General features: G+C 47.1%; 2 protein-coding genes across 6 annotated transcripts in view; one reads left to right on the top strand and one right to left on the bottom strand.

Annotated features, from left to right (window-relative positions):
- The window catches only part of LOC123706761 (protein spire), a 28,870-nt gene extending 26,945 nt beyond the window's left edge, over positions 1 to 1,925 (top strand). For 2 of the 4 annotated variants that reach the window (XM_045656167.1, XM_045656165.1), the window contains 3 exons: positions 59 to 594; positions 664 to 792; positions 906 to 1,401. In XM_045656167.1, coding sequence (XP_045512123.1) covers positions 59 to 594; positions 664 to 792; positions 906 to 1,262 — 1,022 coding nt within the window. In that variant the 3' untranslated portion in view covers positions 1,263 to 1,401. Of the gene's footprint in view, positions 1 to 58; positions 595 to 663; positions 793 to 905 lie in introns of all 4 variants that reach the window. The other 2 variants (XM_045656166.1, XM_045656168.1) reach the window with 2 other exon arrangements.
- Positions 1,926 to 2,825: 900 nt separating this feature from the next.
- LOC123707565 (cytochrome b-c1 complex subunit Rieske, mitochondrial) lies at positions 2,826 to 4,576 on the bottom strand. 2 transcript variants are annotated; one of them, XM_045657701.1, is made up of 3 exons: positions 4,241 to 4,576; positions 4,024 to 4,182; positions 2,826 to 3,382 (listed from the first exon to the last, which is right to left on the bottom strand). In XM_045657701.1, exons 1-3 carry the CDS (start codon positions 4,443 to 4,445, stop codon positions 2,916 to 2,918), a joined length of 831 nt encoding a protein of 276 aa, XP_045513657.1. In that variant the 5' UTR covers positions 4,446 to 4,576; the 3' UTR covers positions 2,826 to 2,915. The 2 variants fall into 2 exon arrangements, with proteins under 2 accessions (XP_045513657.1, XP_045513658.1); XM_045657702.1 differs by having other exon boundaries at positions 4,024 to 4,167; positions 4,241 to 4,562.
- Between the last annotated feature and the right edge of the window lie 12,181 nt (positions 4,577 to 16,757).

Genomic DNA, 16,757 nt, shown 5'->3' with positions numbered 1-16,757 from the left:
TTCGATTCCGGAAGGTCCGAAGAGCGCCGGAGAATAACCGCGCCTTGCGCTGTCGCAGCGTACGACCTGGCGACGCAGTGCCCGTCGCGGCGCGCCTCCGTGCGGCGCCACTCGGTGGCGAACGCGTCGATGGGGCCCACCGGGGCTCCGGGCGCTCAGTCGGTGCCCCACTCGAGGCCCGAGTCGCGGGGCTCCCTGGGCGGCCTGAGCGACGACGCCGAGTCGAGCTGGTCCCGCTCGTCCCTGAGGGACGACCTCGTCGAGTCGGTCAGTATGATCGTCGGCCGCTCGGCCTCGCTCGGGCCGAGGGCGGTCGACGCTGACCGGCCTCCGCCTCGTGCGCAGAAGCGGTGGCGGGACGCGCTGCTGAGCGAGGAGCGGCTGTCGCTGACCCTGGAGGAGATCGTGCACATCCGGTCGGTGCTCACCAAGGCGGAGCTGGAGGTGCTGCCCGTCGAGGGACGCGTCAAAGAGGACGTCGAGAAGAGGCGCGTGTGCTTCCTCTGCCTCAAGACCCGCTTCGGCATCTTCGGCCCCTGGGGGCAGAGGTGCAAGCTCTGCAAGAGGACCGTCTGCCACCGCTGTTGCACCAAGGTGAGAGTTCTTCCCCGGGACCTCGTCCCGCGCGTCGGGCCGTTCGCTGACCGGCCGGTCTGTCGACAGATGCGCATCCCGACGGAGCATTTCGCGCACGTGCCCGTGGTGCTGCTGAGTCCTTCCTTGCTGCCCTCGCCTCCCGACGAGGAGCCCCCGCCGCCGCCTCGCTCGCTGCTGGCTCGGCTCGCCGCCCCGGTGAGTACTCCGTCATCTGTCCGAGCGGGCGGATCGCATTCGGTCGAACGTCCACCGCCGACGACGGGGACGGGTCGAGCTTCCCGCGTACGAAACCTCGCTTAAATTTGCAGGGCGGCAGCGTGGAGAACAGCGTGGGCAGCGCGCCGAGCAGCCCGGGCGCCGCGCGGCGGACGGCGGGATCGGAAGGCGGCGGGTCGGAGGGCGGCGGGTCGGCGCCGGGGTCGCGGGGGGGCTCGGCGCTCGGCTGGTGGGACGGCGGCGCCATGACGCGCAGCGTCGAGGGTCCCGCCAGTCTTCCGGCCGCCGAGAGGCTGCGCGGCGTGCCGATGGCCGTGTGCCTCGACTGCAAGGCGCTGGTGCTGCAGATCATCAAGTCGTCTCGCGCCTGTCGCTCGGCGGAGCGAGACCGCGCCCTGCGGCACCTCACGCTGGACCTGGCGCCCTTCTATCCCGCCGCCGACCGCTAGCGACCGGGACGGCGCGTTTACGACGCGAAAAGCGAGATATTTCCCCTATAGAACTGTTCGACCTCCCGAAGCGCGTCCCCCGACGACGACCTGATGCCGTGCCATATTGCCATCACCGGATGAAACGTTTGATCCTTCGTTTACGCTTTTTCATATTCGACTTGACACGAGGGCTCCTCCTCTTCGTTCCCGTGAACCCTTCTCCGTCTTCGAGAGATCGACCTCGCCTCCGCGCTCGCGAAATTTAACATTTGTATATATTAAAGAAAATTGTTCACTTTAGCCGTAAGTTTGATGGAACATAAGTGTAAAATACTCGTCGGTATGTCTCGCCACAAAAGTATATATATAGTTCTTTGGAAAATTTATCTTAAAACTGTTATTTATTAAACCGAGAGAAGAGAACGGCCGCCGCGGAGTCGGTCTCGTGATGAAATCCATCCAGTGCTTGCGAAGACGGATCGATTTATTTCAATTGTACGACTGAAAGCTTCGTCTGGCCGAGGACCACACCCTCGCAAAGGTCACCCGACTCGTCGAGCAGACGCCGGATGGATCTCGTCTCGAAACCTTAATATTGTAATATAGTGTACTTATAATTATGAGATTAGATGTTATTACAGAATGTGAAAAGAATGATAAAATATATTATAATAATTTAAACAAGTTTTTATCCTTCAAATCATGCTCCCTAGCCGTCATTGCTAACCGTTTCATCGATCCGAGGAAAGACCTTAAATGGTGCCGTGTGAAAAGGAATGATATGATATTGACGGCTCTGTTTGGACTTATTTCAACTCAAACTCACTTCCTCCGTGCCGAAGGCGGACTCCTACCCCGTCTCCATGTCGCACGCTGACTGCAAGTAGAGGAAATATTACTTTGATTGGATCCCCCACGGACGTGGCTGCCCGCGCCCAACAGTGGAGACCCTGATTGTAAACCGGTCGCAAGAGAGTTCAGGTAACTAAACGGTACCGGTAGAGCACCGACTCCCCGTGGCAGTGTTCACTGGGACCCGATAGGACTCCATGGAAGCGGGTGGGGCTGTGCGCGCATTGCACGCGCATACATCCGCCAGGATAACCATTTGGTGGATTTCGGTACGGCCACAGGTAAACTCGCATGAGCTCGTTTGACTTGAAAGGCGATAAGCTGTGGGACAGGTGTACGAGGGCGAGACATAACATTCATGAGTACATACTGATAATTATCATACACGAGTCTCGACTTGCCTCGGAACAAACCACTCTCATATAATCCAATACATCAGTTTCTCCAACGCCGTCTAGCGGCTACATCGTACAACTAAACTTACTTTAAACGTAGCCCAAAACCAGGTTAATGGAAAATATTGTTTTTAATTCGTTTCTTTTTTGGATTAGCCTTAAAAGAAAATAAGTGATAATGGGTATGGATGAAAATCTGATGACGTTAACTTTTTACATGAGTAGACTGTGTACTTAAAGATACGGTATCGCTAAGCTTCCTCAGAGGAACCTCAGCAGGGCCGGTACTGCGCACTCGACTTCGGGTCCCCGCGATACAAAGGAAACAATAGAATTAAATAGAATTTATATTTATCGTTCAATCGTTTCTATACAATAACACATAGGGCTTAAATAAATAAGTATTGGCCTAGGAGGAGGTGGCTCAGCCGACCACCAGGATGCCGTCCTCGCCGAAGGTGTGCGGAGGCACCTCGAGGTTGAGCGGCGCGGGCCCTTTGCGGATGCGGCCCGACGCGTCGTAATGCGATCCGTGGCAGGGGCAGTAGTAGCCGCCGAAGTCCCCGGCGTTGGCGATCGGCACGCAGCCCAGGTGCGTGCACACGCCGAGTACGACGAGCCACTCGGGCTGCTGCGCGCGCGCGTCGTCCGGCTGCGGGTCGCGCAGCACCTCCAGAGGCACAGCCTTCTCGACGGCGATCTCCTTGGCCGTCCGGTGACGAATGAACAGAGGCTTCCCGCGCCACTTGAAGGTCACCGACTTTCCCTCGGGGATCTCCGCGAGCTTGATCTCGATCTTGGCCAGCGCCAGCACGTCGGCGGCGGCCGCCATCGAAGACACGAACTGCGTCACCACCGACTTGGCGGCGTACGCGCCCGCCATACTGCCCGCTACACAGATAATAAATGTTCGTTCAATTCAATTTTTAATAGAAAGTAAAAATCTATAAAATTATCAACTTCAATGGTGCGTAATAAATCTTGCAATTCTCTTTAGTTTTGTGTCTTATTTGGTAAAAGACTCATCAATACTATGAAAGATTAATAAAGCGTCCACATGCGATTTTGTTTTCATTTTCCTTTATACCCTGAATTGTACAATAATTTACATAGACTTAGTTGAATTAGCTTATGTTTGTAGTTCATCTACTGAGAATGTGTGAATTATGATTATTTTTTCATTAAAAAAGATGCTTCTTTGTCAAATTGAAAACAGTTTTACATTATTATACTACTGTAAATTAAGGCAAAAATCTATATGAAAATTCATATTTGTCTCAAACTTAAAATTACTTTATTCACATAGGTTACCAAGTACACAGAGATGTTAAATTGATTCTCAATTTACATTTACTACCAGTTCGCAAGTCAAGGGAAATCGGGCAAGAACAGCACCAAACAATTTTGATATGGACTATATATTATTTAATATACATACAGGTCTTTAAAATAATAGAACATATCTCAAAAGAATATGAAAATCTATGTGTTAATGAATAGTTGATTCTGTTAAATAATTCCTGTAAACTTACCACCAGCAATGAGGTATGTAAAGGAACTACGGCCATCTGTATGTTCCTCTGCTTTAACAGTTGGGTCGAGGGTGTCCTTGCGACGGTACGCAGAGAAGTCGGGGACTGCAACATCCGAGTGTGCATATCGGACTTGAGTTGGTGCTGTAAGAAGTAACACTATGACATGTTATGTAACAAAATCCTAATAACTAAATCATCTTGCGCTTGCTCTTACATTGTGTACTATGTCTAACTTTCAAACCCTGAATTGGTAACGAGCCGTGGAGTGACTGCACTGTCGAGGTGTAAGGCAGGGATTGCGAGACCAGCTTGTCTACAGGAGTAGCGACGGCCGACACAGGTTTGAGCCCATTGGAAATCACACTAGACGAAGCTTTAAAATACGGTGCTAGATGCCCCGCTCGTACAACAGAAGTCATTTTGAACTCGGAGATAATGTGATATTCAATTAAAATATATTAAAATTGAATTGCGTTCTCCTGTCGAAAATTATGAGACTTTGTTGCACAGATTAAAAACTACGAAGTACCACAGAATCGTATACAGATGTAGAACTCATCACAGAATACAAATAAGACAATCACAGTATCAAATTTATAGAGAGAATATTGTGTCCGGGGTAAAGTAACTCTATTTCTCAATTTTGACAGATCGCCGATCGGCTGTGTTTGACAAGATTAGGGTTGCAACTTGCAAGTTGTGAGACCTTTACCAACAAATGTGGGAGTTTATACTTTTATTGTATACAATAAAAGTTTGATCTGGAGACTCGATTTCAGTGTTGCCAGATGGTCTCGACGACGTACCCCTAGACTAATTTGATTTCCCCCCTAGAAATCCCCTAGGATGTGATGTGATTGTTGGGAAATGAAAGGCATTATGCAAAGTGTCTGTAATAGAAAATGGATTGACATGTTCAAATTTTATTCGGTTTTTGCGATTCCGACCATTCTTACTATGTGTTCTAGGGGGGAAATCCTCTGATCTGGCAACACTACTCAATTTGTCCATCAAATTTCCTAAATTAGTCTGCACGATTTGCACTGATTTGACATGTTCATAATTTAGAATCATAAACATTTGTCCACAGAGTGTGGTGAATTTTAAAAATCCAAGCTGTACAATCGCTTTTGTATAATCTGTGATTCAACTATCACTATGCATCGTCGGTGACAATTGTCATGACTTGAAGCGCGGGAATGTAGAAATGTGAAGCGTATATCACACTATAGAAGATATCCATAGATATGTAAGAAAAGGCAAAGGTTTGCGCATCGTATACAGCGCGGGATACAAACGTCAACCGATTTACCAATCATGCGATCGACACGTCACTCTGAAGATTGTGCATTATTTGACTGAAATATGAGCCGTTGAAGAAGAAGAAACCGTCTGCCGCGTCTATATAAATGGCATTAACTTAAAAACTAATGAATGGATTTTGATAAAATTTACACCTATAGATAGATTAATTAATGCCAAAGGTAAAACTATATAATTCTTGAAGATTGTACATTAATTGTGTTCAGACTTAACGGCTGCGCAAATATTACGCCAAAACACCATCGCGGGAACATTGCCGTCACCCGCATCAGGCGTTAGAAGATTCTTCATACAATTCTGTCTACTCATGTCACTTGAACTACGATCATTGTACAATTGACATCCTTTTTTGAATTATATTAATTTACTAGCGGATCCGACAGACGTTGTCCTGTCTTAACTATGAATATTAATTTAGAATTGGTATAATAACTAAGAAATATTTCAGAAACAAAGTGTTTATTATTCTAATGCTTTATGACAACAACATTCTTTATTTGCTTTTCTGGCGCCTATATAAATAGTTTTATTTTTATTCCGACACGGGAACAGGCGACATATAACTGGCCAGGTGAAAGATATAGATTTTCAAGATTAATGCCACAAACAATTAGCAACTGTAATTATTTCATATGTATTTTATCAATATAATAACTCCGATCGAAGTATTTGTAGGTGATTAGTACGTGTCGTAATGAAACAGTGATGTGTCCTGACAAGGACAGTTGTAAACGTTATCGTCATGAAACAATAATTTGTTCTGTAAAGAACAGTTAATTGGCGTTATCGTAAGACCACGATATCGAACTGTTCTGAGAAGAACACGTTCGTACGCTTCGACGGTTGCGCGCAGAAAAGGACAACTTTTTGCCGCGCCTCGATTTTATCGTCTACGCACCCTTCGCATCTTGGTACCACATGTTACCACTAGTGGCCAGTGTAGGATAACTTTTGTATATAAATCTACAGTTTTTAAAAATTAAACACGTTCCACATTCCATCTTCACCTCTTCTCAACGAATTATTAGGAAGTTTTATTTTAACCAAATAAGGACCAATCAACATAAACCAAACAAACCTAAAGTGGTGACCCCGAGAAGAACACCAAGAAAATTGAAGATTTCGAACACAGAAATTTCCAATGCAGAGCGTCAAGTTTCATCACAACCGTCGAGCCAAGACGTCTCCGGTATCTCACTGTCGCTCCTTGTGCCACCATTCTGGCGCGACTAGCCGCTCCTCTGGTTCTGCAGTTTCGAAGCAGCAACCGCCGATCTGAAACGAAGCCAAGCCCAGCTCGCCCAGATGGTCATCGCACAGCTTGAAAAGCAAGATATCCAAAACATCGCTGATCTCATTTGCACGCCGCCGGAAGCAGATTACTACAACGCCATTAAAGACCGTTTAATATCGCTTTATGAAGAATCTAACAGCGCAGATACAAAGAAGCTACTGTCGCAAGTTGAGCTTGGAGACCAGAAACCCAGCCAGCTGATGAGGCAAATGAAGCAGCAAGCGGCGTGTGGACTTCCATCATTCATTGCCTGAATGATGGAAGTCCACACGCCGTCGCAACGCCTTACGTACCTGTAGCATCGCCACCACCTCCAGAACAACCAACCATCGACACCCTCATCGGTGAAATAAGAAGGTTGTTTTTGGAAGTTGCCGAGCTACGAGCACAACCTCGCGACAACTACCGCAACAGTCGTTCTCGCCACCATTTACAATCACGCTCCCGGAACGCATCAACAAAGCGCAACGAAAACCGACGAGAGTCACAGATGGAAGATCGAAGCCGGAAAAAATCTCCAATGCCGTACTGCTATTACCATCATCGCTACGGTATGGACGCGAAGAAATGCACACCATCATGCCCATGTTTCAAGCCCATAAACCAGTCGGAAAACTAAAAGTAACGCTGGCCGCGGCGGGAACCGGCGTTACCGAATCATCACACCGCCTTTTCGTTACCGACAGGGTAACGAAACTTACCTTTTTGGTCGACACAGGAGCCAATATCACCGTGCTACCAAAGACAAAAGGCTCACGCGAAAAACCACTGCCATTTCAACTCTACGCCGCCAACAATACGGTCATTCCAACATACGGAGAGAAGTCACTCCAACTTGATCTTAACCTCCGAAGACACATGGAAATTCGTCGTAGCAGATGTGTCTAAGGCAATCCTGGGAGCAGATTTCTTGCAGCACCACCACCTCATTGTCGATGTCAAAAACCGAAGATTGATCGACGGGAAAACAAAGCTGGTAACAAACGCTCAACTCAGTACTGCAGCCATACCTACAGTTCGTAGTATTGACATTGAGCAAAATTACCACAGCATACTAGCAGATTTCCCAGGCACAACCAGAATCACTTCAATGAAGCTTAGTCCCAAACATTCCGTTGAACACTTCATTGAAACAAATGGACCGCCCCTTCACTGCAAGCCACGCCCGCATCGTTACGTAATGGTCAGGAAGGAATTTCAAAACATGATCGATCAAGGGTTATGCAGACCAAGCAAAAGCCCTTGGGCATCACCTCTTCACGTCGTGCCAAAGAAAAATGGAGACCTACGCATGTGTGGCGATTACCGAAGGCTCAACGCCATAACCAAGCCCGATCGGTATCCCATACCACGTATACGTGACTTCACATACCAACTCGCAGGGAAGAAATTTTTCTCCACACTCGAGCTCAATCGCGCGTACCAACAACTGCCAGTCAGCGAGCAAGATGTGGAGAAAACACCTTTTGGTCTTTTCGAGTTTCCGCGCATGTGTCCTGGTCTAAAGAACGCCGGACAGACTTTCCAACGCTTTATTCATGAAGTACTGCGCAAACTCGACTTCGTATTCCCTTTCGTTGATGATCTACTCATAGCATCAATCGACGAGGAAGAGAACCGAAAACATCTACGCATCGTATTACAGCGACTAGAAGAATACGACATTACCATCAACCCATCAAAATGTGTTTTCGGCCAGCCAACTGTCAAATTCCTCGGTCACCAAGTCACGGCGGAAGGAATACAGCCACCCCAAGAGAAGGTACAAGCTATTACAGACATTCCAAAACCACAAACCGTAGAAGAACGACGTTTTCTCGGTATGATAAACTTTTACCGTGAAAATATCAAAGATGCCGCCACCATACAAGCGCCGTTAAATACCTACCTGCACAACGTCAAGAAGCGTGACAAAACTAAGATCGACTGGACCACTGAATCAACGCAAGCTTATGAAGCATGTAAAGAGAGCATAAAAAACGCCGCTTTACTTGCTCATCCGTCTCACCAGGCGACACTTGTTATATTCAGCGATGCTAGCGACAAAACAGCTGGTGCCGCACTCAATCAATTTATCAACAAGTCATGGCAACCACTCGGCTATTTCTCGAAGAAATTCACCGACGCACAGACTCGCTACAGTACCTACGATCGAGAGCTACTCGCTATCTACATGGCTGTTAAACATTTCCGCAAAATGTTCGAGGGACGAGAAATAATAATATGGTAAATATTATTTACCACATATATACCACAAGCCGCTAACTTTCGCTTACACAACAACAAATACAAACAGCGAATCACCGAGACGCACCCGACAGCTACTTTATATCAGCGAATTTACCACTGATATACGACACGTCAGTGGATCTCAAAACAGCTGGTAATCGAGCACGTCCTGCTCCTTAAGTCCGTGCGACAATTTGCAGACTCCACCACACTGCAATAGCTACGACCACGTCTAGGAACAAGGCTCGACCACTGTCCGCAGTGACTTTCAATGCAAACGGTTTCAAGCCGCAGGCAGATTTGGTTCGAGATTTCCTCGTTAGCCACCAAATAGATATTTTCCTAGTACAGGAATCTTTCCTCAAGCTCAGCGTTCGCGCTCCCAGATTCGCGAATTACAACGTAGTGCGAAACGACCGACCTACGGCGAAAGGCGGTACGCTCATTTATTATAGACGAGCGCTTCACTGCTCGCCGTTAGACCCGCCCTCCCTTACCAACATAGAGTGCTCTGTGTTGCGCGTAGCCATGACCGGCCATTATTATCGTGTCGGTGTACCTCCCTCCCGCCAAGGACATACTAGAGAGCGATCTCAGAACCCTGTTTGCGATGGGCCCCTCGATCTTATTAGTCGGGGATCTCAATAGCAAACACGGGGACTGGAATAGCTCAAAACAGAACCCTAATGGGTTAGCCCTCAATAGGCTTATAGACGTGCTCAATTTCAACGTCATTGCCCCCATACAACCGACTCGCCGTGGCATAACAGGCAACGGTCTTCTCTCAACGGACGTCATAGACGTAGCGGTTTTACGTAACGTGGCACTACAGCCGCGAAGCGTAGAGACGTTACACGAGTTAGACTCGGATCACTTCCCGGTTCACTTTGAATTCGGCCCTAACACTCGAGAGAAGAGGTTCAAGTCCATTGTCGACTGGCAGAAGTTAGACGAGGCCCTCAAGCCCGCCGACACCTCTGCCCTCCCAAATGTCCCCGACAATTTAGTCTCGTCCGCTCACGCGTTAGACGCGATCTCCTCGGTCACTAGCCACATTCAGACCAAGGTCGCCGAGTCGTCCCGGAAGGTCCCAGATGAGTTCGCTCAACGCTGGGAGCTTCCCCCGGACGCGAGGCGTCTGTTGACCGAGAAGAACGCGGCGACTCGCGCCTTCGCCAGAGCACCGACCGACGAAAACCGCAGAGCACTCCGTGCCTCGCAGCGCCGAGTCAAAGAGCGCATGCGGGAAATTAGAAACGAACGCTGGGACCGTCTTACCAGCGAATTGTCACCTTCGCACACGGCCTATTGGTCTTTCGCGCGTTCTCTTAAAACCGACACGGTGGCGTCCATGCCCCCTCTCAAGCGTCCAAATCTGCCTGACGCATTCGACGACGACGAAAAAGCCGAGTGCTTAGTCGTCAACCTAGTGGAGCAGTGCACCCCGTATCTCGATCATAGCGACCCGGCGCACGTCGAACACGTGAACCGCGAGGTCGAACGCATCGTAGCACTGCCCCTCCCTCCCGAGCCGTTCCCTCCTACGTCGATCGCCGAGGTCAAAACTCTAATAAACAGTTCACTGCCTCGTAAATCTCCAGGTCTCGACGCCATCTCGAACAAGGTCCTCCGGTGCCTCCCGCCCCATCTGATATGACTACTAGTGTCCATTTTCAATTGCCTCCTTGAAAACTGCACCTTCCCGGCGCAGTGGAAAGAGGCCTTTGTCATTGGTATTCACAAACCAGGCAAACCCCGTAACAACCCCACCAGTTACCGCCCTATCAGCCTTCTCAATACGCTTAGCAAGCTTTATGAGAAGGTACTTAAAAAGCGCCTCCTAGACTTTGCCCTAGATAAGGGGCTCATTCCCGATGAGCAGTTTGGCTTCAGGCTGGCCCACTCGTGCGTTCATCAAGACACATACTAACGGATCCGGATGATCCAATTACCGTAGCAAATGATAAATTAAAAGCCGCCCGCGCGGCCAAAAATAATAAAAATAGCCAATCACAGATTAGGGTTAAAAACCGCCTTCACCGGGGAAGGCGAGGTCCTTTACTTCGCACTTCGCTCACTCCGTCCTGCCCTTCAGGCGATTGACCGCTCCGCGACGGCCCAAGCCAAGGTTCGAGTCTCACAGGAGACACCCTTGCGCTAGCCGCGGGATAAAACGCCATTCTGGCCGAGCTACGCTCGCCAAAACAGCCCGAGCTGAGCTGTAAAGGCCCTTAATGCCAACAGCGAGATTCCTTCTTCAAAAAAAAATCAAACGTCCAATTGTCAAATTAAGTCCCTTGCCAGTGCAGAACAGCAGTAAAGCAGCAGCCGAAAACGAGTCAAACATATCTGCAAAACCACGGCCCATACTACGAAAGGGTCTCGGTAACGTTTTAGCGATAATGCTTTCATTTATATACTTTTTAACATACGTATCAGCTACGCATCCGGAAAATTATAATACAAGTACATTCAACAATAATAAGGGGTTATACTTAGACAAAATAAGTAATATGCAATTAATTCAGGAAAAATGGAGAATCGTTGTCTACTATGACATGAAACCCTATTGAGTGAGGGGCTCTCGATTTGATCCTCGTCTGGATCCACATTCCGCTGTGTGCGCGCCTCATACAGCGCGGCCGCTTCTTTGATTCTCAGGTCGAGGGGCAGAATTTCAGCTAACACGGTTGCAGCTCCGCATGAGACAGTTTTGTAGCATCTTGCTATTTTTTGAGCGAATCTTCTCTGTACATTTTCTAGTTTTTTGCGGAGACAAACCTTGTTTACCTCCCTTGCCCAGACCGCGGAAGCGTACATTATTGTTGGTTCCACCATTGCTGTATAAATGGTCGCTCTTATTTCCTGGTTTAGGCCCCATTCCACTTTCGCCGCCCTACACAGTTGCTTATATATTCCTGTAGCTTTTTTGCATACTTGGTTGACGTGGGCGTTGAAAGTGAGGGCCGAGTCAACCTCCACTCCCAGTATTCGGATACTTTTTTTCCATTTTAATATCTTCGCCATTCATGCTTAGGATCGGATCATCATACCTCAGCTTCCGCGTCACTACCATTGCTTTTGTTTTGTGGGGCGCAAAGCGGAGCTTGTTTTGGGCTCCCCACTCATATACTCGGGCCAGCACCTTGTTCAATTTGGTTTGGATTTCTTGCCCTGTTTCCCCTTCAGCTATCAGGAGAACATCGTCCGCAAACGCCTGGACGTTCCCGCCACCTGTATCTCTCTAAGGAGTGGGTCCAGTAGGAGGTTCCACAGTATTGGTCCGCCGATTGACCCCTGTACACATCCCTTTGCCGCGTTTCGTTCGACTGTGTATCCTGCATACGTTAGCTCTATTTTCCTTCCCTCAAGGTAGCTGTCCATCACTCTCCTTATATTCCGTGGGAAAATCTCTTCCGCCAGTCGAACTCTGATCATGGCCACCATGCGCTATCGAAGGCGCCCTCTATGTCTAACGATACCACCGTCAGTATCTTTTTCTGTTCCAGTTTTTCACGTATATGGTTTACTGCGGTGTAGAGAGCGTCTTCCGTGCTACGTTGGGGCATGAATCCGAACTGGCTTTTCGATGTTTTTGGCACAAGATACCATTTGAGGCGTTCGACGACCATTTTTTCAAAAAAAATTCCTATTACTGGCAACAGTCCGATAGGTCTATATGACTTTGGGTCTGCGTAGTTTGTCTTGGCCGGCTTTCTCAAGATCACTATTTTAGCTTTCTTCCATCTTTGTGGAAAGCATCCCAGCTCTAGGCATTTATTAGCTATGGCAAGTAATGGACCCGGGTCTGCGGTTATTGCATTCAGGCCTATGTCTGCCGTTATGCCGCCTTCTTTTCCGGGAGCTTTCTTCAGATTGAAGCCTTGGGCGGCGTTCATAAGCTCTTTCATTGTAAAGTGGGGATCATGGTTTGCATCATGCTCCCCTTTGTTAACTTTATCTGCTTTTATTCTTATTTGCCTGTGCCCTTCGTCTTCATTTCCTGTGTTTTCGCTAGCAATTCTGTCGACTGTTTTTCGTCTAGATGCGTCCCTTTGTTCGTGAGTGGTATGTCCTCTTTCCTTCTTTCTGTGCCTCTAATTACTCTACAGATTCTCTCCCATATGGTTTCGCGCTCCTGTTTTTGGCAGTATTGTTTCCAGCATTGCGTTTGTGCCTCCTCTGCCTTGTTTTCGTAGTGGTTCTTCGCTTCGAGGTAGTCGCTGATCACTTTTTGTCTTCTGCACTCAGCCGCCCATTTTATCCTTCTCTTCATTGTGACTACTCGTTTCTTTAGCTGCTCCAGTTCCTCAGACCACCATGCCAATCTAGGTTTTGACCCTGATTTTAGTTTGGGGATTGCAGTGTCGCTCGCTTCAGTTACCGCTTCACTATATACATTTATTATTTCTTCCAGTTTCTCAACGTTATTAATACTTTCCATGTTCTTCTCGGTAATTTGCTCTCTGCTTAGTGATTCCAATAATGATTCTTTAAATAGGTTCCAATTTGCTTTTTTGGTGTTATATATTCTTGTCATTCCCCTCCTTATTGATACTTTAGCTTTGGTGGTATTAATTTTAAATAAGATGGCGTTGTGGTCCGAGGTTGCTATGTATGGGTCCACTCTCCAGTCTTCCACTAGTCCTAGGAGGTCTTCCGAGCATGCCGTAATGTCCAAGTGGCTGGCGATTCGTTTGCCTTTTCGTGTGAATTCGAATGTGGGTTCCTGTCCATCGTTCAATATGTGCAGGCCAATTTGAGCCACGGTGTTTTCAAATGCTACTCCTCTGTCGTCAGCCACTGGACTGCCCCACCACGGGCTCTTGGAATTTGCGTCTCCTGCTAGGATCATCCTCCCCTGAATCGCGCGTGCGATCTCGTCCAACTGCTTCAGGTAGGGTTCCATAGGTTTTGGGGCAGGCTCCATATAGTATGAGACCAGTGCAATGCCAGTCCTTTCTGCGGTTTTTATTTTGATTGGTACTATGTTTGCGGTGGTCATCGCTGGGTATTGGGTTATATCAATATCCGTGTCGAAGACCACTACGGCGGCTTTGACCACATTGCCTGTTTGGGGGTTTTGGCACTGCACTACTCTCACTCCCGAGTACTCCTTCATTTTCCCTATCGACCCTATATAGGGCTCTTGTACCAGGGCTACTGAGATTTTCCTTTTTATTGCTTCTTTGATGAGTTCCTCGGTAGCAAGCCTTTTCCTCTGCAGGTTTATTTGGACGATCGTTATTGTCTTGGCTGGCGCTGGGGTGCCTTTAGCAATATGCCACTCGGCTTCTGGCTATGTTTTCCATTCGTTTCCTAACTGGGCATTCCGAGTCGTTTGTGCTGTGTGAGGTTTGGGTCGCGTTCGTCTTTTTACAATTTATGCATGTCGGGGGAGCCCCATCATTGTATTCCGGGCAATCAATTTTTTAATGTGATCCTCCGCAGTGGTAGCAGGTCTTCTCTGCTTCTTTGCAGTGCTTCCGGCCGTGACCATAGCCAAGACACTTGGAGCATTGCATTAATGGCGACTGGTCGAACACAGCTATGCGTTGAAAGTCTATATGGACTCTACCTGCTGCTGTTAACTCCTTCCATATGCGCGGGGATACCTGCAGTATTATGTGGTCTGTCGGTGTGTTTCTCGTTTTTCTTCTATATTTTACCGAGGCTTTTGTTTCTTCTTTTGCTATGTTTTGGTCATCCTTTAGGCGGTCCCGTATTTCGGTTATTCTTTTTGATGAGGTGCACCCAATGACAACCCTCTGGTCCTTAACTTTCCGGATCCTATCCACATTTAGGCCGGTATTTTTGGCGTCGATTTTGCTTCTAATATGTTCCAGAATTACTCCGCTGGTTTCTGGGCCAGATGATTTTACTATGATAGAGTGCATCTCTTGAGTTTTATGTGTAGTAGCTCCCGCGTGTTTGGGCATGAGATTCTCCTTTGTCGCTGCCGCGTACTGTTACGCGGAAATCTCTTGGGATCTTTTAAAAAAAAGATTATAATAATTTCCACATAAGTATATTAACACAGATTACGATTTACAAAGAAAATAGAAAATAGAATATTAGCACGTCCGCTCGTATTAGAGTTAGGAGAAAGACTGATTTGATGGGAATGTAAGGTTGTTGATGCATGGGAAGAAATGATGACGAGGATATAGCACAGGGTATGTCAGCAATATAAGATGCATAGAGGAGTTGTAACAGTACGTCCTTAATTTTGTTTCTAGGCTTTCCTGCTTTTCCATGTCTTTCTTTTCTTTTCCTTCTAATTCTTTCCTGATTTCGGTCAGGATACCTACATCTCTGGTTTTGGCCTGGTCTTCTATTTCTTTCCTGCATTTTTCCAGTTTTCGGTTTTCTGTTTCTAGCTTTGTGATTTGTTTTTCTAGCTTTTCGCTTATGTCTATCATCGTGTCTATTTTCTTTTTTTTGATGTATTTTTTGTGATTGGGTTTTTAGTTGTTTCCTCTTCCGCCTCCTTTACCAGCTGGTACAGCCGTTTTACTGCTGTTTGTACTCCGGTTTTGATATCTGTTTTTATGTTCCTGGAGTCAGCCAATTTTTGCTTCTTTTTCCCTGGTCTGGGTAGGAGCAGGGGACTTTTCTCCTCCACACGCTTCAGTCAGGGGAGCCTCTTTTGCCACCCTTTGGGCGTGGTTGGAGGCCTCCTCCCACTTGTCTATACTGCGCCTGATCCCGGGCGCTGTCGTTTGACTTTTTGGGGGGGTTCGGATACTCACCATTTTGGTTATTTGGTGTAGTTTGTTGTTTGGATTTTAAAAGTTCAATAAATTACTTAGCCTAGAGTCAACTCCCAATAGGGTTGTGATCGTGTCAATAAAACAATAACAGATTTTTTGTATACAATAGTTAAATTATATCTATAAACTTATCCTAGGGTCTACTCCCGATAGTGTAGTAGCCGAGTCAGTACAAATTTGCAATATTTAATAGAAAAGGTCTGTCCCCAAAAGGGTGGCAGCCGTCAATTTGTCAAATTTTGTCAGTATTATATAACGATTCCCAATAGGGGGAAGTTATGTCGATAGTTTATAGCTTAACTTACTTAACTTGATTTAAAGCTAGTGTCTTTTCCCAAAAGGGAAAAAGGCAGTCGATAAAAATATTTCAATCACAGTCAGGTATATACAGGGCTTTAGGGATTTATTTCGTATCCTCGGGAACGGCTGGCGCTGAAAGGTGTGTGTCTCCCTACTATAGAGGGGTTAGCATGGACTAATTCTCCTCCTCAAGAGGAGTTAAAAGAGCCGTCACACTTCGTGTTTTTGTGTGTGTGTATGTGTGTGTAGGTCGCGGATGTGTGTGTTTAAACAGGTGCGGTGGTTATCGAATGAATCCACTTTTTGAGTGGAGTCGATTGAGCCGTCGCACCTATATGGTGTTTTGTGGTGGGTGATCAGGCGGACGTGTCCTTGGGTGCAGTGCGTTTTTTATATGTATGTGTTCCCCTAATTTGTCCAAACTTGCTAAGTATACGTATGTTACGTATACAAGGCTGTTGTCAAAATTTGTGAAAAATGCATCGTTTTCGAGATATTTAGAGCCAAAGATTTTTAATATTTCTAAAGTTTTGGAATTTTTTTTATATATTAATATATTGGACTGGCCTTAAAAACGCGAAAAAACCAACCGTTCCCGAGTTATTTCCGATTTTTCAGTAGAAGTCTTCCCGGCGATGTAACTCCGTGTTTTTTTTTAAATAAAAAAGGGGGCAAACGGGCAGGAGGCTCACCTGGTGTTAAGTGATACCGCCGCCCATGGACACTCTCAATGCCAGAGGGCTCGCGAGTGCGTTGCCGGCCTTTTAAGAATTTGTACGCTCTTTTCTTGAAGGACCCTAAGTCGAATTGGA

This window comes from Pieris brassicae, chromosome 3, assembly GCF_905147105.1.
Source record: "Pieris brassicae chromosome 3, ilPieBrab1.1, whole genome shotgun sequence".
Taxonomy (NCBI): domain Eukaryota; kingdom Metazoa; phylum Arthropoda; class Insecta; order Lepidoptera; family Pieridae; genus Pieris; species Pieris brassicae.
The sequence above is the reverse complement of the archived record's forward strand: the minus strand, read 5'-3'. Positions and strand labels throughout refer to the sequence as shown.